General features: G+C 38.3%; 1 protein-coding gene across 3 annotated transcripts; it reads left to right on the top strand.

The window, feature by feature from the left end:
• The first annotated feature begins 383 nt into the window (after positions 1-383).
• TIAL1 (TIA1 cytotoxic granule associated RNA binding protein like 1) lies at positions 384-19,311 on the top strand. Of its 3 annotated transcripts, none has more exons than XM_058840790.1 (12): positions 384-682; positions 7,191-7,287; positions 10,570-10,668; positions 10,968-11,022; positions 11,333-11,420; positions 13,307-13,382; positions 15,304-15,412; positions 15,695-15,790; positions 15,874-15,958; positions 16,247-16,370; positions 16,842-16,981; positions 17,843-19,311. In XM_058840790.1, exons 1-12 carry the CDS (start codon positions 654-656, stop codon positions 17,958-17,960), a joined length of 1,116 nt encoding a protein of 371 aa, XP_058696773.1. In that variant the 5' UTR covers positions 384-653; the 3' UTR covers positions 17,961-19,311. The 3 variants fall into 3 exon arrangements, with proteins under 3 accessions (XP_058696773.1, XP_058696774.1, XP_058696772.1); XM_058840791.1 differs by lacking the exon at positions 17,843-19,311 and adding an exon at positions 16,495-16,587 and having other exon boundaries at positions 413-682; positions 10,519-10,668; positions 16,842-16,977; XM_058840789.1 differs by having other exon boundaries at positions 421-682; positions 10,519-10,668.
• The last annotated feature ends 2,493 nt before the right edge of the window (positions 19,312-21,804 follow it).

Raw genomic sequence — 21,804 nt, 5'->3', positions numbered from 1 at the left:
CCGGGACGAGCCCCGGGCACAGCGGATCGCGGCCTTTGTCCTCAGCACACAGTGACGAGGCTCGAGCGCAGCTTTGGCACCTTCATCCCGCTCCGTGGGGCCGGGGCTGGGCCCGGGGCTGGAGCTGGGATTAGGGCAGGGATCGGGACGGGGACCGGGATCGGGACGAAGCGAATCTTCCCGGGCTGCCGGCGGCCAATCGCGGCCGCCCGGGCGCGCCCCCGCGGCGCCGCTGCCGCCGGACGTGCCGGGAGCTGTAGTTCTCTTCCAGAGGTGCCGCCGTTCTGTGCGCGGCCACGTGAACTACAACTCCCAGTAGGCTGCGGGGCCTCGCCGCGCGGCTCCCGGCAGTGCCTACCATCCCCATCGCGCCCCGCGGGGCCGGGAAGGAGAAGCGGGTCCGGGAGCGCGCGGGGCGGCGCCTGCGCAGAGCGCGGCTTCCTGAGCGTCTGGTGGCGGCCGCCATTTTGTGGTGCCGCTTCCCTCTCCCGCTCGGGATCTGCGGCCGCGGGACCTGGCGCGGGGGCGACGCGGAGCGAGGGGAGCCGGGGCCGCCCGCACCCTCCTCACCTTCCCTTCGCCTCCGTGCGCCGCCGAGCCCCTCCGGCGCTGCCCCCGGGCGCGGCTGCGGAGAGCGGCGCTCGCCCACCATCATGGAAGACGACGGGCAGCCCCGGACCCTGTGAGTGGGGAGGGGGCGGCGGGGTGGGCATCGGGCCCGGGGCGGAGCGGGGCGGGGGCAGGGATGCGCTCCCGGGGAGCGGGGCCGGGGCCTGGAGGGGTGCCGGGGGAGCGGAGGGGGCTGAGCGGGACGGAGCGTGTGCGGCAGGGCCGGCAGCGGGGTCCGGGCAGGGGGAGCGGGAGGGGGGCGCGGCGGCCCGCACGGAGATTGCGCTGCTCCGATCCAAGGAAAACACGGGCGAACCGCAGCTGGACCCGGCGTATAACGGGGTCCATCCTCGGAGCCTCCGGGGTCCGTCCCCGGAGGTTTGGGGGTGCAGGCGGGGGTCCCAAACCTTTCCCGGAGGGCACAGGCCGCCCCCGGGCCCCCCCTGCACAGCGGTCCCGGCACTGGGAAAGTTCTTTGTGCTCTCCCGGCGGTGGGTGGGATGGGGAGCGCCGGGAAACCGGGAGGGATCGCTTTTCCCTCCAGCGTGTCACGGCGTGGTTCAATAACAGGGTATCGGGCCCAGCAGAAAGAAATAACTGTGTGTTGGCCGTGTCTCTCCGGGCTCTTCAGTCACTTGGTGGCTGTCATGCGTTTTCTGTTTAAAAATACAAATTTGAACATTTTGGGGGTTGCTGTTGAGTTCTTTTCAGCTTTGCAGATATGTTTTTGATGAATTTTCTTTGTCCTGTTGGCTTAAACGAGGGAGGCTCGCACTTGTGGTTGGGCACTTGAGAGCAGGGATTTTGTGCTGCTGCTGATTTTAACCAGCTCCCAGATTTCCAGTGCAGCTGCCAGAGGGTGTTTCGGGCTCTGTGAGCGGTGCCGCGTTCGGGCTGTCCCTGGGAGAAAGGCAGGCTCATGCTCGTGCTGCCCAGATGACAAACACAGCTCAGGACTGTGCAAATGAAATCTTTGTCTATTTAGCTTTCGGGACAGTAGCCTTCAGAAAAGCTCTCCAAGATAGTCTGGACTGAAAGCCACTCTGAAACAGAGTAAAATGTCTCATAATTCTGTTCTCTCTACCAAAATGATGACTTGGCATTTAAGGCTTCTCAAGGCAGTTCGTGTTTCTTCTCCTCTCTAGGTCTGCAAAGTTCTTTTAACTGGTTTATAGTGTAGTATAAGTACTTAGTCCTTGCTTCCTGGGATGTATGGTTTAAATAAGCATATCTGGAATGCTTTTCGTGTTGATTACCCAAATGATCTGAGTTTGCTTGGCCCTCAGAGCAGACCTAAGTTCGAGTGTTGTTTTAGAATAGGAGGAGGGAAACAGCAGAGTCACAGTGTTCTATTCAGTTTTATTTTCAAGGCTCCTTTCTTCATTATTGTCTCTTTTTCTTTCTTTTTAAGAACTGCTATATTCCCACTAAGTATTAAAGTGTTCTTTTAGTGCCAACAAGTTTGGGTACCACATTGGCCATGGGTCCTTCCCAGTAACATATCCATCAAGGACCTTACATAGCCCACTTGGTTACAAACAAGAAAAAAATAAATTTCTACTAAGATGTCCAAAATAGCATCTCTACAGCTGCCACAAATGGTTTATTGCACACATGTGACTGTTTCATTTGTTAAACTAATAAACAGCATGCACATTATTTCCTAGTAGTTCTGTAGTAACCACAATAATAAAGTGTTACTTTCCTGTAATTATTTGTAGGCTTTTTTCATATAAGATAAAAATTTCACTATAGCATTTTTTACATTTTACCTTCTTGTCCCTACTTTTTATCTGAAATGTCTTTAAATTTAGAATAGCAAGTTGTGTTTTAAAGATTATTATCCTGATCACTGCTTTTCATATATAGAGCAGTTGTGATCTCATAAATAAAACTCACTGTCCCCCAGGAACAACAAATAAAAATATTCTTAGTTGGACTTCTAAGTTTCCATTGTTTGGTTTATTTGAGGAGGGGGTGGGGGGAGTAAGTGAAGAACAAATTGTTTCAGTAGCTATTTGACCATGTGCAAAAGCAGTTGATTGATAGTATAAGCAGTACTTGAAGAATGCCTTAATTTTTCACTCCTGAAGGAATAAATGAAATTAAAAATATGTAAATTAGGAAGGATTTTTCTTTTCATCTTCTTATTTCTTTTAAATTTTCTTTTTTAACAGTTGCAAGTTTTTTGGTTTTTGGTGGTTTTTTACTTACAAAAAGCAAAACCTACCTAACCACTGTTCACTCAACATTTACACCCATCTTAAACAGCTCAGGAATAAGGGCTGTTTCAATTTGCTGTTCTTACAGGGCTGTTGTGTGGTTTCAAGTCATGATAGGTCACGAACCTTTAAAAGTTCAGAATATTTTCTGAGGGTTGATATAGAAAATGGACACCATTTGCATTTTTATTTCTTATCTTTATAGAGATGTGAAGAATAACCTTAGATATTTTTTTCTGCCAAAAAACTTTCCAAGAATGGGAGCCTTTCTGTGTAATTTGTCACATTTAATTTTTTAGCTGGCCCTAAAATGGGCTCTGAGGTTCTGATTTTTTTTTTCTTTTAATAGAACACTTGAAAGCTCTTTTTTTTCTGTGAGTACTGTTAGATTTCACAGGCTGTATCAAAGTCCTGCTTCTACTTTAAAGTTAAACTAAACTATCAGAAATCTGATGTGCTGCTAATGTTACTGCCTCTCACAGACAACCAGAAAAGTTCCAAAGTTGCATATTCTTGTTAATGCTTTTGGAAGTGTTTTGTGTTGTTTGTAGGTATTCAGTGACTGTTCTGAAGTCGCTGCATAGCTACAGCTGTTATCTCATCAGCCTTGCCATGCTGTATTCCAAGTCTGGAATGTGGATAAGGTACAGGAGTAAAGCTTCACCCGGATTCACTTCTCTTGAACTTCCTTTCAGTTCAGCTCTTGTACAGGAATGTTGCCTCTTGGAGGAGGCTACAGAGTGGATTATTCTTGGTATCATTTTATTTCCAGTAGCTCATAAACACTAGACAGAGTTGCTAGAATTTCCATGGGCTCCTGAGCACATCAGTTACCTTATTGTTTAACATAATTTCATCTTCTAAATATGGAAACTGCCATTTCTTGCATGTTGCCTGTGTGAGAGATAAATCACATTTACTATCTATCCTCAAAAAAGTATATAAGGGAGTTTGGTGGACCTAAAAGTAGTGACTGTAAATGTCCCTTTCTTACCTCCCTGTCTAGGATGCAATACAAACCTGTTTACCTTCAAAAAGAGAATTTTTTCTGCTCAAGCCAAAGAGTTGAGTTCCAAAACTCATTATGGACTGATACGTGCCTCTTGTGTTCTTTAAATAGTTCTACAACATCTCTGAATCTCAAGCAGTTTGTTATTTTTTGTGTTGTCAGCAGCATTCAGAAGTGTAGTAGATAAAAATTTATGTCAGGACATCTGTCTGTCTATGGGTTGTTGGGTTTTTTTTTTAGCTGCTTATTAATTGGTATTTAAGTGCTCCAGGCTTGCAGAAGGGAGCAAACACTATTGCCTGTGTGCAAAAAACCACAACTTTTGCTGCCCTATCACATCATCCGAGACCACTTATAAAAGTTTAGTAAGTGCTTCTGCTCTGCCGGGTTTTATAATTTTAAAAAAGTTTGCATAATATATCCTCTAGAATGTAACAGTCCAAAAAGATCAAAATAGCATGTTAGGAGTCTTCTGGTTTTTTTGAGGTGTGGTTCTGATAATTTTGATTTCATGAAGTAGAAGATGCTGTTCTATTACATCATGTATAAATGCAGCTGGAAAGAGGAAAGCTAGCCATAGTCTGGCCATGTGTAGTGGGTGATTAGCATCAGCTGAGTAAAGTTTTGTGTTTCCAGAAAGGTAAGGTGTCTGTTCCTAATGTGGTGAATATATTTATTTCTTTAGTTCTGTAGTATTCAGACATTTACACTGAAGAAGTTTGCTTGTATGTTTTTATTAAAGTCCTTTCTATCTAACTGTACTGAACGAGGTGATGTTACTGCAGTCTGCTTAAAGACATGAAAGTAACCATCAAGTCTAAGTTTTTAGTATATTGTTTCAAATTTGTAGAGGTTTGTATTCCCATATTTTACATTTAGTTGGAGAGATTTGGGTCTCTCTGGGTGTTGTCCTTGCTACATGAAACTTTACTGTTTGTGCAGAATTCTCAGTGTGTGCGTTACTGAAGTTTGAATTTTAGCAGCTTGGGAAGGGTGAGAATGCATCTGACTAATGGTAATATTGTGCACCAAGGCAGTATTTATCATCTACATTTAGGGAATTAATGGACCAGTAGGATTTCACATCCCATCTGAATCTAGCAGTCAAGGTGGTCCCGATTTTTATGAAAAGGCAGCTTGTTTCATAGCTAAGGTTCGTGATGCAACATTCTCACAACTGTCTTGCTGAAGACATGGTGATATCAAAAAACCACTTAGTATATCTTATATCTTCTAGCAGTTAGTATAGCTTTTCTTACCTTCATTGAATATATTGCTGAGGAATGGCTTTCCCTGGCCTTTCTTATTTTTTAGATTTTTGTCAGACCAAGAGGAATTCTCCAGCTTGATTTTCAGACTTTTTGTGTTTCCCAAATACATGTTAATATTATGCAGAAGAGGATGATGTTTGTTTTTTTTGTTAGTGTTAATTGTACTCTTTACTGCATCTGATTTGCAGTAGAAATAATGTTAATAAGACTTCACTGTTTTTAATTTCATATCAGTGTTACTGTATCAATGTGCTGTGAAGGCTCAGTATTAATGAATCCTGTTCTGCAGTATACAGAAGAAACCAGTACTAGCAATAAGCTGATCCTTTATGTTGGAATTCCTACTGGGATACACATTTTCCATCTGATTTTAGTAGTATCTGCAAAGGTTAATATTTCCACTAAAAGCTATTAGTGATTTACAATTTATTCTTGGTGAATGATTAACAAAAATTTAGTTAATATTGCAAAAAAGAAAGTATGGATGAATGTTTAACTACTAAGTTTTCAGGATAGAGCTGAAAAGTCAGTGAGATGGACAGTTTGTCCTGTAAGGGGTCTTGGAGTTCTGCAGTTTTTAACTTCTCTACTGAAAAGCTTCGTAACAATACAGGCTTCTGTTAATGACTTGTGTTAATTCATACATATTTAATAAGAAACTAACGAGTACATGAAGGATTTTAGTGGAGGTTCTGTATTTAGGTGATACTTCAGAAACTCACTCTGGATCGTGTAGCTTTGGAGTCCTGCTGAGAAAGTGCAGAATTGCCCCACAGTTGCTGAAAGAAGAACAACATAAACAAACATCTGTTGATAACATTGTGTGATGTTCTGATGAAAACAAACAGTGTCCTTTTTAATTTTGCTGATCCAGATGAAAGTCCAGCTGTCGAACACAAAATTTACATTTCAGAAATTTTCAAGGGTTGCCTCTCAGAGCAATTTCAGAGCACACCTTTAGTTAACTCAAAATAAATTTGTGAGCAATACGAAACGCTTGTTCACATTTATGTTCACTGTATTAACAGGTCAGGCTGACTTTAGTTTGCAGTTTTGTGACGTTCTGTAAATGACCAGAGTAAAATGAATAAAATCTATATTATTTCAACTTTTAAATCACAGAAGATTCTGCTTATCTTACTGGTTGCGCTTGAATTCTTTATGTCTTGAGAGGCTTATATGTGAAGATGATGAATGTCCCTCTGCTCATGGCTTTTGACATATGTTACTGTGACAAGCCTTTCTCTTAACTGATCACTTCATTTACACTTTGATCACAAATTAGTCACATTGTTAAAAAGAATTTAATTTTGCCTTCACTACTTTCTCAGCGATTATTGTGACCTGGTAAATCTAGGACTTTTCTCTAAACTTAATAAGTATTTCAAGACTTGGAATTACTTCTCAAGATTTACAAACTAACAAAAATCAAGAAGTCAGGGTGATATTAAAATAATGCTGCCAGAATTTGGGGGGGGATATTACAAAGGTGGGGGCTGTTGAGATAGATGCTGTACAGTGCATTCCTATGGCAGAATTCTGCATAAATTGCCTTGTCTGTTGGTGAGTGGGCTGGCTTTCCAAATGTTCAGGAAAACAGAAAAGTTGAGTTGGTTGCTTGCAAGGCAGCACAATTTGTCCGAGAGCTGCTCCTGAGCTCATGGGAGTTAGATGTGTGTTTGTACCCAAATTCAGAAGTATTCTTGATGAGATACTCAGTGGGAAGTGAAACTTAAAATATCATTGCCCAATTGGTTGCTTGTTCTGCACAACATTCTTGAGCAATGTTCTTCGTGCTTTTGACATCTCTGTGCCAAAGAAATGATTGGCACTAGGTCATGGTGTCCAGTGTTGTCTGAATTGAGCTTCATTCTCAGTTATGTGGCCAATGTTATGATTTAGAAACAACATGAGTACTGCATTAAAACTATGAAATGATTTGTAAATATTGTCTTTAAGATACCTGAGATGCTTTAAAATGAGATTCTTTATAATTGATTAAGTTTTTAAAACCATAATTACATTTTAAAAGATGACAATTTCTGGTTTAAAATCTTGGTTTTTTGTTTCCTTGTGTAGCTATGTAGGAAACCTCTCCAGAGATGTGACTGAGGTTCTCATACTTCAGTTATTCAGCCAGATTGGACCATGCAAAAGCTGTAAAATGATAACAGAGGTAAGGCCTTCCACATCTGGGGGGGTAGCAAATAAAATGTAACTTTATCCCAAGTTGTCCAAAACAGATGAAGTTGAGGGCTTCTTTTGACATTACTGGCAGTGGGTTTCTTTGGGTTGATCGTGTTTGGCTTTGGGGATAACTTTTTGCAGGAGAGACCTGGTGGGTACAATCCTGTGCTTTTTGCCGGTAGCCCTGACATACCTTTTATCAGCTGGTGATGAGATCCCACTTTATTTAAAAGATTACCCCCTCTTTGCAGAGCCACATTGTTCTGATGATCAGAAAACTTATTTCAAGTGTTATTCATGGCTGTTCTGTACATTTTTCACTTTATTTGAACATGAGCCTCAGTAACTCTTGTTCCTTTTGAATAAATGATTCTTTGCTATGGATAAAAAATAAGAAATTCTTCAAAATAAGTTTGACTCTTCCTCAGCTTTTTCTGCACTAGTTCAAATACCTCTTGTCTGCACCAGAACAAATAGCTCTTGTCTGCACTTGTCTATTCTTAAATTAATTTTTCCTTGAAACAAAGTGACAAAATTTCCATAGTATTCCAGATAAATTCTTTTTGCACAGAGTGTTGGTAAGTATTAATGCTTTCTTATCTCCATTGTAAATACTCTGGTACCTTTATAGTTGGCAGCCATTTCTGCAAGCTTTTTGACACATCCTACAAAACTTCTCTCCCTCTGGTATTTTTCCTTCCTTCTACGTTTATAACTAGTAAGCTTTGAGCAGGCAGACTCTAATCTGAACTTCTGCCAGGTTTAAGCTTTGGTTCTTCATCTCTGGTTTCTGTATACTCTTCATACATTTTTACTACATCTTATGCTTGAAACTAACTTGTAATTACAGATTTCTTGAAGACAGTTACATTGCATTTTTGTCAAGGTTGTTAATGAAAGTATTAGAAGGCAAGTCTTGTGACCAGACTTCTTTAGGAATGCTAGCAGAAACTCCCCTGTGGGCTGCTTCTCCTTTCAATATGTCATACAGCTTGTTTATTTCTTTGTTTTTAGTTTATTATCAACTTGCTGCTTCTTTAATCACTCTCATCTTTGTCTGGACTAATAATTTCCTGTGTGACGCTTTTCTCTGCTGCATTTGCTTTATGTTTATTGGAGAAAAATGACAGAAGGCTGACAGATGACAGTTGTTAGTTTTTCTCTGAAGAAACAGTTTTGATTGTCATGTGCTCTACAGACATAAGGTGCTGCTGCTCCCACCTTTGGCTGGGTGAGAGCTGTTAGCATCAGTTTGGTTTCTTGAGGAGCAGGTGAGAAATTCCAACATTTTTACCTTGGTTGAGGCTTTGTGGTTTTAAGATCTTTCCATAAATGAGACGTCTTTATGAAACAAGTAGATAAACAAAAATTGCTGGCAGCTGTATTTAGTCACACAGAGGTGACTGCACTGGGCTGACCTCAGCACCTGCCAACAAGCCGTCACAGAAGTGCAGGCTGGATTCTAGACTGGCACTGGCCTGCAGCTGTCACAGGATCTGTCCATGGTGTCCATCCTTCTACAGTGTGGTAAACCTGTCCTAGGAGCTGAGTTATTGTTAGGTGGTTCTTACCATTGTTGGTAACACCTTCACCTTTTAAAAATCTGTGATTTTTCTGTTTTAGCCAGGCATACCAAGTCATTATTTTTCTTTTGTAGAGTATGTGACATGAATGCATCAAGTGTTGAAAAATTTCAATTTCTTTTGGGGGTATATAATACTCAGGCTGGTGGCACACTATTTGTAGATAGTGTGAACACCTAAAGATCTGAGTGTCTGCAAAAGAGATTCTTCTCATGTTCAGACAAGTTCTCAGAGCTAAAGAAGACCTCCCTACAATCTAAAAGTAATGCTGCACTTCAGCTGAAGCATAAACTACACTAAATTTTCTAAAGGAGCCTTAAATGAGTTTCCCAAAGTAGTGTGGGAGGAAGGGTGAATTAAGGCTTTCTTTTTGGGGCGTCTGAGGTGAGTGTAGAGAACTTGTGAGAATTTTGTGATTGAAACTTCATAGTCTCAGGTACATTTTCTCCCATTTGTTCATTGTGCATCCTTTAGAGGCCCCAAGTACTGACAGTGTTAAGGAGAATGACTTCAGACTCCATGACCATTTTAGGTGTATAAAGGCCTTGTGATCTGTCCAACTGTTGCATCTTGACAGCTTCAGAAGTAGACAGGACTATGTTTCAAGCTGTACAATCCAGTTTTAGGGGGAAGGATTAGAATTGTTCATCAATGTAAGGGTGTATGAGTGATCAGAAATTAAATAGGAATGCTGGAAAAAGCTTCTCTTAGCTTGTGTTACAGCTGTGTTCTACCTGGCACTGGGGGAGGTTGGTAGGTGAGAATACTGATGCCAGAACAGGTCTTCTGTGCTAGACCCTTCCCTATCCATGTGAGAAATAACTTGTTTAGGGTAATATTAGTGTTTATCATCTTTTGGTCTGTGCACATGATGAATAGTTAATGGAAATGTTTTGGTTAGAGTTTTTTACTCATTACATCTTGGAGGTAGATCAAATCCAGTGTTCAGGTTGGCATTCTCGACGTCCTTTCCACTTGATCAGCTTTTCAGAAAACTCTTCTGTTCTTTGCACTTTATACTCTGGTATATTTATTACTTCAGTGACCTCTGTCAGTGAGTATTTTTAAAGGTGATTTGATATGCCATCCTACAAAAACAGGTTGTACTCAAGGTTTAACAGAGTTAAGAGTCAATTAATTAATATCCTTTTCCTTCAAACTATTTTGAGTTCTTTTCAAAGGTTATTTCCCAGTTGTTTGCTATGGCATTTTTAACTTGAGACTGACACTGTGCAGCTTCCAGGTTGCTGCCTGCTGGTGGTTTTCAGTCAAATAAAAGGAAAGACTTCCTAAGTAGGACAAGAGAAAATTGGTGAAAATGTCTGGGGAATAAATCTTTCTAGCTTTGAGTATATGCATGAAGCAGTTTTGTTCTTCTCTCCATTCTTCCCCTTTTCCCCCCCCTTTCCATCCAGTTTGCAGATCACTTTTCTGATCAGTTATTTTTAGTTCAGTAAACTTCAGTCCTCATTCAGAGCAAGCTATCCTTCAGAAACTGCTAGATCTTTAATAAAAAAATCCATCTTAATAATTCTTGCATTGAAGTGTAATGTCAAAGGCTATTTCATAAATCTGATGCAAATCATTCTGAAAGTTTCTAGCTATAAGTAATATATTTTCCTGGATTTTCTTCTCAGCAACCCGATAGCAGAAGGGTCAACTCTTCTGTTGGATTTTCTGTTTTGCAGCATACAAGCAATGACCCTTATTGCTTTGTGGAATTTTATGAACACAGAGATGCAGCTGCTGCATTAGCTGCTATGAATGGGAGAAAAATTTTGGGAAAGGTAAGTTGCTCACATGGTAATCTTAGATTTAAAGAATGTAGATTTGCGTGAAAGTATTAATAAAACCACTGAAAATGTTTTACCAAGATTAAATATTGATAGAATAATATTTTAAAAGTATTGATATAAAAAAAAGTAAGTCTTGTTTAGGAAATGTATTATTTGTGATGTTCTGTTTATGATGGTGTTTTATATTAAATGATGATTTGTAAACGTTGGAAGTTGTAACCCACCCTTGAATGAACTTATAAAATGTAAGAATTTTGTGAATTTATACTAAATCTTATACTTGTTTTCAGGAGGTCAAAGTAAACTGGGCAACAACACCAAGTAGCCAGAAAAAAGATACATCCAGTAAGTAATGTAATGCCACAGTATCACTTCTACACAAATACTTCACAAAGTGGTAATAATTTATCATAAATGCATTTAAACATAATTTTTCTCCCTCCCATCTAGTGTTTAATAGAATTTTGTGAACTAATTCTTCTGTTTCTGCTTTACAACTGGGGAAACCGGAGTGGACAGATTAAATTGCTGCTGCTCTTCACATGGAATCCTGAGCGTTCCTGTTTCCCAGTGCTGTGTGCAGAGCATCAATTTCTCAGGAGCTGAAACTTCAGATAGCAGTTAAATATTTGATTAGTAAATTATTTATTTTCAGATCACTTCCATGTGTTCGTTGGGGATTTAAGTCCAGAAATAACAACAGAAGACATCAAGTCAGCATTTGCTCCCTTTGGTAAAATATCGTAAGTATCATCATAAACATTTCCATTATCAGTCAGAAAATGTTGTAGTGAAAATGTGTTTCTAAGTTGAAATGTTATTTCTTATCTGTTGAGATATTTTTTCTGCTGTTCATTTCCTTGTGCTGGGTGGGGGGTTTGCATCTCAGTGTGTTTTACAATGTAAATACAGTAATGTAATTGTGCTCTGGTTTGCTGAAAGCAATGTGCTTTTAACCTAATTTATATGCTAATGTCCTTCAACTTTTTATTAAAATTTAATTACTGCTCAAAGTGTGATTTTTTGGTGTTGAGAATGTGTACAGAGTAGTGACTTGACAACTGGTATATATTGTATCCTGGGTGTGTTTTATGTGCATTTTTGCTGCATTTCATTGGCAGTGTGGAAAACTGGGCAATTGGAATATAATTCTATAAAGCATCTAGTTAATAACTTGGGAATGTTTTAAAAAAAGCTAATACTTAGGAGAATGAAATCTGGTTTTTTGGATGATAATGGGATGAATTACAATTATTATATCTTAAATGAAAGAATGGTGGCTTTACAATATGTGCACATTTCTGCCAGTTAAGAGAATGTTTCTTTAAACTTCTCATGGACAATTCAGGTGATACTAAATCACCTGATGTTCTAATTGAACATATTTAACATTACAAAATCCTTGAGAGTGCTAAAGTATATGTGTCCTAAAGAGTACTGCTACAAAAAAATCTGTTAATCTTCTATCAGTTTATCTTTATAAAAATCAAAGTTGCACATGAACGTTTTTGTACTACTTTACAGGAATATATTTCTTAGAACAAAATTCTTATTTTTCTCTTGTTCTGTACGCATATTTTTAAATGAATCATAAATCTTATTTCTTACCTCTGCTGTTTTGTTTACTTTGCTTTTTGTCTCTTAATGTGGTAAGTAGTACTGTTTTAAAAATCAATTTAAAAAGAATAATTCAGGTTTCTGTTTCTCAATCTATATTTATACCTGAGACCTGCAGTTTTTCTAAAGTCCAAGTCACAATTAAAAGTAATAGCATTCTGGTTATTTTGCAGAATTGCTCATAAGAATGGACAGGATCTTGAAGGCTAACTGCAAGGAACTGTGCACACTGGAACTCAGTTGTAGATTTTTTCTCATTTCTATTTATTCTTATTATACATTATTTATATATACATATTTTAGTATTTACATTTTAACATTCTATATTCAGTGCAGTTCTATATTTCCAATCATTTTAACTTACTCACTAAAATTTCTGTGTAAATTTGTTGTTTTCGTACTGGTGTGCTTAGCATTGTTGTTAGTTTTATTCTCCTTTCTTAAATTTCTGAAAATGTCAATTTTTCAAAATTTACAGCTACCCAAACTCCAAAATGATGGTAGAGAATTGACCAAGAAAAATAAAGAAATCTGTTAACAGGCCATGTATGCCTTTTAATTCCTATTTTTTCCTCTTTTTCGATTTTTTTAATATTTCATATATTTTGTATCACTAGGCAGAAGACATTTAACTATTTAGAAAATGCATGGTAAATTAGATAGAATTGTTACAGTAATTTATAGAACAGTAAACCTTAGAGGACCCTAGCCAATAGAATATTAGAAAAGGAAACTTTGTTTCTCTTATACTTCAAATTTGAACATTCTAGTTATAGCCAGTATAGGTTATGTGCATAGGTTGCATGTTTATTACATGTTATTTTTTTTGTCCTACTGCTTTTTTCTAACAGGTAAAGAAGCAATAGGGAGAGTTCAGGAATGACTGTAGTTTTAGGGCTAACTGAATTTATAAGAAAAAATTATGCTCACAATACAGTGTGTGTGGTTCCTTTTAGTTTTTATTTTGCAGGTTATCAATACTACCCTCATATAGCTGTGCTTCTTTTCACAGGGATGCACGGGTAGTTAAAGATATGGCAACTGGAAAGTCAAAAGGCTATGGTTTTGTATCTTTTTATAACAAACTGGTGAGTAATCACAATGCAGGTTTAAAATAGTTCCTATTTTCCATTTTTAGTTTTGCCTGTTTATGTGTTCACTGTTTATTAGACTTCACCCAGGGAAACAAATTTACATGTACAGGAGCTGTATGTATGTTTAGGACAGCATGAGGAAACTGTGAATCATTTTCCTTAAATATTTTGCATAGGAAAACCACACAGTTTCAGGATTTTAGGCACGTAAAGCCTGTTTGTGTGGTCAAAAGTCCTACATGTCAGATCTCTTTTGATGTTCTATAACAGTTACCTGGAGCTGTCATAATCAGAGAAAAAAGTTTTAATTTCTTCAGATTTGCCAATGCCATAAGATACTGCAATCGAATGCCTTGATTTAGTGTATTTTTCCAGTTACACTTTCTTTGTTCTGTGCTGCGGCTGAAAAAGCAAGGAGTAGCTGTTATTTCCTTGTACCACTCTTCCCTCATCATACAGTTGTGTTTGGTTCCTGTGACCTGAGGGGAACTGTAACAGTCATGGAATAAAAGTTATTGGATTCTTTTCAGATGCAGCCTTAAAAACTCCAATTTGAAATTTGTATTCATTCTACGAAATTAATGGATGAATTCTAAACATAATACTAAAAGGTACTCTAATGTCCTGATTGCTGCTCATTCCCACAGCACCTGTAGGGTTATGGTGTGACTGTTCTGAGCAGGTACTTCAAGGCCTGTTTTTCAGAGTGTATCATTCTGTTAGATTTGGTGAAGTGAGATGTGCTCCCAGACTTCAGGTACTCCAGCCTGAGTTCTTAATGCGTAACGCAGTTAAGAGAAAATTGAACTCCTGCATTGGACTGCATCAGTTATGGCTTGGGCTCTGCTCCATTTTTGTCTCAGCTGTGATCCTCAAGCAGGGTAGTAGTAAGATTCATCAGACAGTATTTCCTTTCCTATTCCTTTATGTATTCACCATGTTTTAGGAGCCACGGGTGTTCAAATCAATTGGGGTGGTTTGGTTTTGTCTTCTAGATTGAATCTTTCTTATTGATCATCTTTTGGAATTTCATTTTCGTATTTCTGTGTTTTCAAAATGGGTACTCAGTATAATTAAAACTAGAAAGATCAAGGTCCTGAGTTTGAGAAGAGAATTCTAGCTGGGAGCAGCTCACCTTTAACTTGTCTACATTTTTTTTGTCCCTTGTGCTTGGCAGTTTTTTCCTTAAGCTTTGTGCCCTTGGAAAAGCATTTCAGATATGCATTATTTGCTGTGCCTGTCTTCTTCCAAAGCAATTGGGAGACAAATTGCTTCTTGAAGCTGTTACCAAACTTATCCTTGCTGACCAGATGTTTCTGTTTACACTGTGAACTCAAAGATTGTCTTCAGTTTCATATTCAGGATTAAAAGTGGGCTGTGGATTCTCATGTGTGTTCATATGATGCCTTTAATGTGTAGAGAACTTACAAAGCATCCATTGCACACCTCCAGGAAGCAAAAGAAACATTTAATGATTTAATTTAATTTAATGATAGTTGTTTTATTTCAGTGATTGGTCCTGACATCTTTGTGACCTTTCCACTTTCTTGGGCAGCTTTTGAACATTCTAATTCAGATGCTTGTATAGTATATGTATGTATGGTATAAATGTGTGTAGGTGTACATGTATATATGTGGCATATATGCAGGTAGTGTATATGTATTATTGCTGTTGGCTTCTAACCAGAGAATGGATGGGAGGAAGTTTTTACCAAATTACCTCTGAGGGCCTTCCCTGTAACCAGTTGCCTTCACGTTAATTAATGTTTGCTTGCTATGATTGTTCAGAATTTCATACTCTTCTAGTACTGTTACTGGTTTTGTCAGTGCAATTAACTGATAATCAAGTCTTGGGAGTAGATTTGTACATGGTTTTTGTTTGGAAGTGCTACAATCTCTGTTTTAATCTCTTCAGGATGCAGAAAATGCTATTGTACACATGGGAGGCCAGTGGTTGGGAGGCCGCCAGATCAGAACTAACTGGGCAACAAGGAAACCACCAGCCCCCAAAAGTACACAAGAAAGTAAGAGCTTCATGTCATGCTGTGTTGTGTTTGCTGTCTTTTCACTGTTCAGTGGGGGAATAAAACATAAGCCAAAATCATGTCACCTAAATCACATACTAGCTTGCCTTCCAGATCTTGATTAGAATATTTTGGTATGTTGTATCAGCATAGCGGTGGCACTCCTGGTGTGTCATAAAATATTGAATGTGTTTGTTAAATGTGAAATTCATGCTTGTGTATGAGGTAAGTGTCTGGGTTACAGTCAGCCCACTGCTGAAAACCAGCCTTCTCTCTTTATAGATAATACAAAACAGTTGAGATTTGAAGACGTAGTAAATCAGTCAAGTCCAAAAAACTGTACTGTGTACTGTGGAGGAATTGCCTCGGGGCTAACAGGTATGAAGTGTTCTCTTATTTCTTATTATGAAACTTTTTTGACACCAGGATGATTACTAATTCAAAAATATCTTACTTTGTAGATCAGCTTATGAGACAGACTTTTTCACCGTTTGGACAGATTATGGAAATAAGGGTGTTTCCAGAAAAAGGTTACTCATTTGTCAGGTATGGACAGAGAAAGCAAAATCCCTGGGTCTGTGCATGTAGTAATGCTTCATCTCTCTATAATTTCACTTGATTGAACTTGTCCTGATACAATAAAGGTTGTCACCATATATTCATAGAATAATTTGGAACTTGTAAAAAGGGCCACCAACATTTTTTACCTGAGAAGATGAATGTTTGTGAAAGCAGATGTGTTTCTCTGGATTTCCTGTATGTATGGAGTCACTGGTTTTTAAGTAATCAGGTGGAAATAAAACATAACATTAGCTTGTTTTTTACATTTTTTAGGTTTTCAACCCATGAAAGTGCAGCACATGCTATTGTTTCAGTTAATGGAACCACAATTGAAGGACATGTTGTTAAATGTTATTGGGGTAAAGAATCCCCTGATATGACTAAAAACTTCCAACAGGTAACTGTACTTAACCTTTTCTTTGTATTACAAAAGCAATTGTGTTTATACCTGTAATGACTTCCCAGTTATAATGGCTAAATTTTGTGGTGGAGTTCTTATGAAGTTCCATGTTCTGTCTCAGTTATGTTCCAGTTCATCAAATTGGGCTAGTGATTTTGATGGAATATCTGTTACTGTCTTCTGGATATGATCCAAGATAGGGAGAAACTTTGAGGTAATTCTAATTCTTGCTGTTTTGCTAACTGCAGATTAGGTGGCTGTCCAACCAAAAATAGTCTTTGGGGTTTCAAGCACACACAAATATATTTTTCAGTGCAGGGATCTAATTAAGTCATAGTGACATCTTATTTTTCAGACCTCATTATTGCTTGTTTTAGCTCTCTGATTGATATAGTCAAAACTTTGCCTTCAGCACCACAAATAAACCATCTCTAGAACCTGAAGTACAATGGATTATTCTTTCTGCAGGTGGATTACAGTCAGTGGGGACAATGGAGCCAAGTATATGGAAATCCACAACAGTATGGGCAATATATGGCTAATGGGTGGCAAGTACCATCGTATGGAATGTATGGCCAAGCATGGAATCAACAGGGTTTTGGAGTAGAGTGAGTAATTATATTTAATTTTTTTAGAATATTCCAAGAATGCTGTACCTTAAGTTTCAGGTTCATTTAGGTCAAGGATTGCACAAGGTTTCAAACTTTAAGGGGGGGCTCCTTTGTGCTTAAGGTTTATTTTCAGTGCTTGCCATGAGCAGTTACTGGGGTGAGTCACTTTGACTTGTACCTGATGGCACATTTCATGTGTGATGGAGGCACAAAGATCACCCAGGGTGGTAAAGTTTTGGGTGGTGGTCTGGTATCTAAATATATTCTGGATTGTGACTTGAGGTGGTGAGTCTGAGCTAGCAGCCCTGATATTTGCCTACAGGGAGAGAAGGAACTAGACACAGACACTTAACTTGTGCAGTTACAGAATTTGGGTGGGCTTTAAATAATGGATCTCTTGAAGACTGAAGTCTTCACACAAACTCTTTGTTTTAACATAATTTTGAAATAACTTTTTTAGTTCTTCATTATCTGGTGCCAGTTAAACATATTAAGCCCTGATAAACCTATCACTGGTGTTCATGCCCATGAGGTATTGGGTATTTCTTGCATTTCTGCATCACTGATGTTGAGTTCCAGCCACCTGTGTGTGTTCATGCCTTTGGAGGCAGGTGCCATATCCAACTGGTAGCCAAGGTTTGTGGGGTTTTTTCTTCTTTGTTCTTAAAAAGCTCGTGATATTTTCAGGAATCACATGTTGTAGAGCTTAACCTGAATTACTCATTAAAAAGAAGAAAATGGTCTATTTTGACACAAGTAGTTGTGTAGGAAGTATGTTTTTATGTTCTCCTTTTATTTATTTATTTTTTTTTAATTTGCTTTTCACCACTTTTTTTAACCATCCTGTTTCTTTTTAAGCCAATCTCCATCTGCTGCCTGGATGGGTGGATTTGGTGCTCAACCTGCCCAGGGACAAGGTGCTCCTGTAATACCTAACCAAGCTGGATATGGTATGGCAAGCTACCAAACGCAGTGAGCTGGGACTCTGTTTAAAAGTGTGTATTTCATGATAGGCTGCAGTTTCCAGTAACATTCTGAAGACTGGAATGTAGACAATGAAAAAAAAAAAAGAAAATATTTATTTTAAAAATGGAAATGTTTGGAACCTTTAGCACAGCTTTGCTTTGGTGAAGGACACAAATGTCTTCTAGTTCTGCCTTTTTAAGTTTTTGTTCATGATGGATATGAACATGTTTTTCTTTGTGTACAAAAATTAAAAATAAAGTCAATAAAGACAATTCTGACTACAAATTTTGATATAGTAGGAGACATGGCTAATGAATTTGATCTTTAGGTTACCATTCCTTTTTTTTTTTTTTTGTTTTGTTTTGTCTTCAGTGTTTTATATCATTGTGCTTTTAAGAGAAATGAAATGAAAAACAGCGAGTTGCTTTTAGTTGAACACACATCCTGAAATAAACTGTGGACCAATCACTACAACCTGCGAGACAGTATTGAGTTTTCAAGAAACCTATGGACATAGCTCGAAGTATATGTAGGTCTTGGAATAATTTTTTTAAAAAATATTTAATTTTTCTACATGCTTACAGAAAACAACTGATACAATGAATAGTTCAGTCTGAAATGGAAAACAGTACTGTCTGAGAAATTTCACATAACTTTTACTGTCCACATTCAGGCACACGTTGAAACTTTTCAGAGCTGGTTTGCTTGTTAAAACTGTAGTAGTTTACATTTCATTTTGAGAAGTAAAAGCGTTTTTACAAGTATATTGTTTGTATTCAAATCAGACAGTCATACTTGGGCTTTTACATGAAGTTTGAAGGCTACACATTGTAAATATTTCATAATTACAGTGTTTCAAAAGCATGCTCAAACATAGAAGTAGCAATGTAATTATTCAAATACTTAATATACCCTACTGCTTTAAATGCAGTAGATTGACAAGAATGTGCAAGACTGACATTTCCAAAGTTGGCTATTATGTAAAGTTACATAAAGAACTATAACAAAGAGCCTTAATTTTAATTTCATAAATCTTTAATGCATCACCTTTTTGTCATTAGAAATACAAATTTTTTGCTTTACATTATTTGGTATGTAAATACCTTGGTTAACAACCTTGTAAACCTATTTCAAGGTTATTATAAGTTGTATAGTATCTTGAGTGTTTTGAAAAATCTTGATGTTTTTTAAGTCTAGAAATATTTTGCCCAAGAATTTTTTAACAAGATTGTTAAAAACATCTTATTTTAGAGAATATTCAATGTGCCATTTGGTAAATGGAGATGCAGTTGAAACAGTACACTGAGTTGTGACTTATTTTTAATTAAAGTTTTTTGTCTTTATGGGTGGTTTGCATGTGATGAACTTGTACAGAGGCTGGGTTGTTTGTGTACTGAGTGTGTAAATGGATAAATCATGAAGATGTTTAAATGGTATACTTGGGTTATTTCTGAATTATTTTATGGATACATTGATATAAACTGCCTCAATAAATTTGAAGTTGAAAATGAATGTAAGTTAGATATAAGTAATGTGTCCTCCCTGTGACAGCTAGAGGGTGCAAATGCCTCAGCTGTAATCTGGAATGCTGAGGCAGGCACGGTTGGAAGGGAAAGAGTAGGATTTGCAGTGGTAGTTCAGTGAAGCAAACTTGCATTTTAAAAGAAGCAAAGTTTGGTTTTTAGAGATGGTAGTTCTAAGTGAGTGTCTGAGAAGCTGTATATTTTCTCTTTCCTGCTTCTGACCATGCAGGTGTTGCGAGGTAGAATAGTCTGTTTTGAAATGGAGATTTGCAGTTGTGTTAAACCCAGCCAGGTTGTGCAAATAACTACACTTATTGCTGTAGCAAATCACATGAGGGTTTTCTTTTATTGACGTGTGAAGTAGTACCTTGACTTTTAGATCAGGTTGAAAGTGAGATGTACTGGAAGAGCAGTTTAGTCAGTTGGCTCAGCTGCACCAGAGGTACTTGTGACTCTGGGCATCTAATGCATGCAATAATGACTGAAGTTAGTGTGGAACCGGGTGCTCGTGTTGGCAGAATTGGCCCTTTATCTCCTTTTCTCCTGTATGGTATCTGTAGTGTCTTTCTGCTCAAGATAGGACTCTTGTTTTTCTATACATTTTGTACATATGTGTATATCTACGCGAGGATCGGCCTATACATTGTAGTTTGGAAAAACCTCACGAGTAAGTCTGTGTTTTTGTTACACTCAGCCGGTTTAAAAAGTCACGAGTCAGTAGAGATACAAATTGTGAGTTCCTTTAGGATTTCTTAGACTTCACTTGAAATCTGGGGTTTCTACATCCTTCTAGGTGTTTGCCATATGGCTGTTCTGGGTGCATGCTGGTGTGGAGGCAGTTTGTTCTTTAGGCGCTACTGAAGATATAGATGATGCAAGTACATTGCCACATAAATGCCCATATAAATGGGTGTGAGATTAAGGCAGTGATCTTTCAGGTCTCAATGTGTAGATCACTTTAAATCTGATTATTTAATATGCCTGCTGTAGAGCTGGGCCGTACCTGACCTGTATTTCAGGATGAAAGATAAGATATTACCTTCTGATTTAAGTCTTTTGTCATTGATTTTTATACAGCTTTTCTGTAATGGTGATATTTCTTCGCAGACTGCTCAAGGTGTGAGGGTCTCCAGTGTCCTTTAATGTTTCTCTAGCACTGCGAGGAAGAGTTGTAAATTAGATTGCTTTTTACTCAGTAGCATTCATAAATGCATCACTGACAATTTTTTGGCACCAAAGAGCCTCTTGCACCATACTGCTTTTATGAGTGACACTTACACTGTTGTAATTTCTCTAACTACAGAAATTGACCACTACCTAACCCTTACCACTAGGATTTGGATTTCAGAAACTGATTTATTATGGCTTAAGTTGATGCGTGCAACCTAAACCAAGGTTGTAATCTGCATTTGCAGAAAATGTTCAATAAAAGTGGAACATGATAAAGGGCTTATCCTGTATTTGTCATCTGTCAAAGCATTGTCCCTCTTTGCTGTAAAACTGACAACAGGCAGACAAGGCTGAACTTGTAAACTATGCACTTGCAATCATGTAAAAGATGTTTTATTTAAAAAATTTTCATGCAAAATCATTTTGTATTTTGCAGAGTTGCAGTAGTCAGGCTGTAAATCTAAGGTTACGTGTAGCTTCTCATCAGTCCTGCCTCCTTGTGTATATTTGCTAACAATTTTTAGACATACTCTTCCTGCAGAACCTTCTTCTTACTAAGATAACTTCATGAGAAGCAATTCACTGTACCAGAACCATTGCCTTCATTTCACTCAAAAAAGTCTCACAGTGAATAAGGCTTAGTTTTGCAGAAAAATAGTGATTTGTTTTTCTTGTGTTTGTACACAAGGAAGCAGACTTAAACTGTATGGACATGATTAGTGTCTGATACTTCTTAATTATCTGACTGTTTTTGAACAAGGGCACAAGTGTTTGTTTTAATCACGTGAAACTGTTTCCTGGTCAGCAATAAAAGATTTTGTTGCACTGTTCTTACATTGCAAGATACAGGCAATCTTTTGTTCAGTATACTTTCAAAAAAATGGATGGGGTTTGTGAAGAACTGCCTTGTTCCAGCTTGAATTTTCATATATAGATATAATCCGGGATCTGGATTGTGACTGTAAGAGCAAAAGAAGGTTCTCTTGAAAGTGAGTGAAAATTTATTTGTTCTGATCACATGTGGTGCCTGTCCCACATTGATAAATTTAAGGGTTTCACTATGTAATGAAGTTTCTGTTCGTAAAAAGGCAACTGCAAGGCAGTAGCTTCTGGGAAGGTCTTTGTCGTGTTTCATTTCAGCTGACTTCTATGAATCCAGTT

Source organism: Poecile atricapillus, chromosome 6 (assembly GCF_030490865.1).
Source record: "Poecile atricapillus isolate bPoeAtr1 chromosome 6, bPoeAtr1.hap1, whole genome shotgun sequence".
Taxonomy (NCBI): domain Eukaryota; kingdom Metazoa; phylum Chordata; class Aves; order Passeriformes; family Paridae; genus Poecile; species Poecile atricapillus.
Note: the sequence above shows the minus strand (reverse complement) of the source record. Positions and strands in the feature narration are given on the sequence as shown.

What these genes read in the sequence shown, in the direction of transcription:
- TIAL1 (XM_058840789.1), top strand. Translation starts at nt 654, where the DNA reads ATGGAAGACGACGGGCAGCCCCGGACCCT. An exon ending in GGAGAAAAATTTTGGGAAAG is followed by an intron (nt 10,669 to 10,967) that starts GTAAGTTGCTCA and finishes ACTTGTTTTCAG; the next exon opens with GAGGTCAAAGTAAACTGGGC. An exon ending in GCTCCCTTTGGTAAAATATC is followed by an intron (nt 11,421 to 13,306) that starts GTAAGTATCATC and finishes TTCTTTTCACAG; the next exon opens with GGATGCACGGGTAGTTAAAG.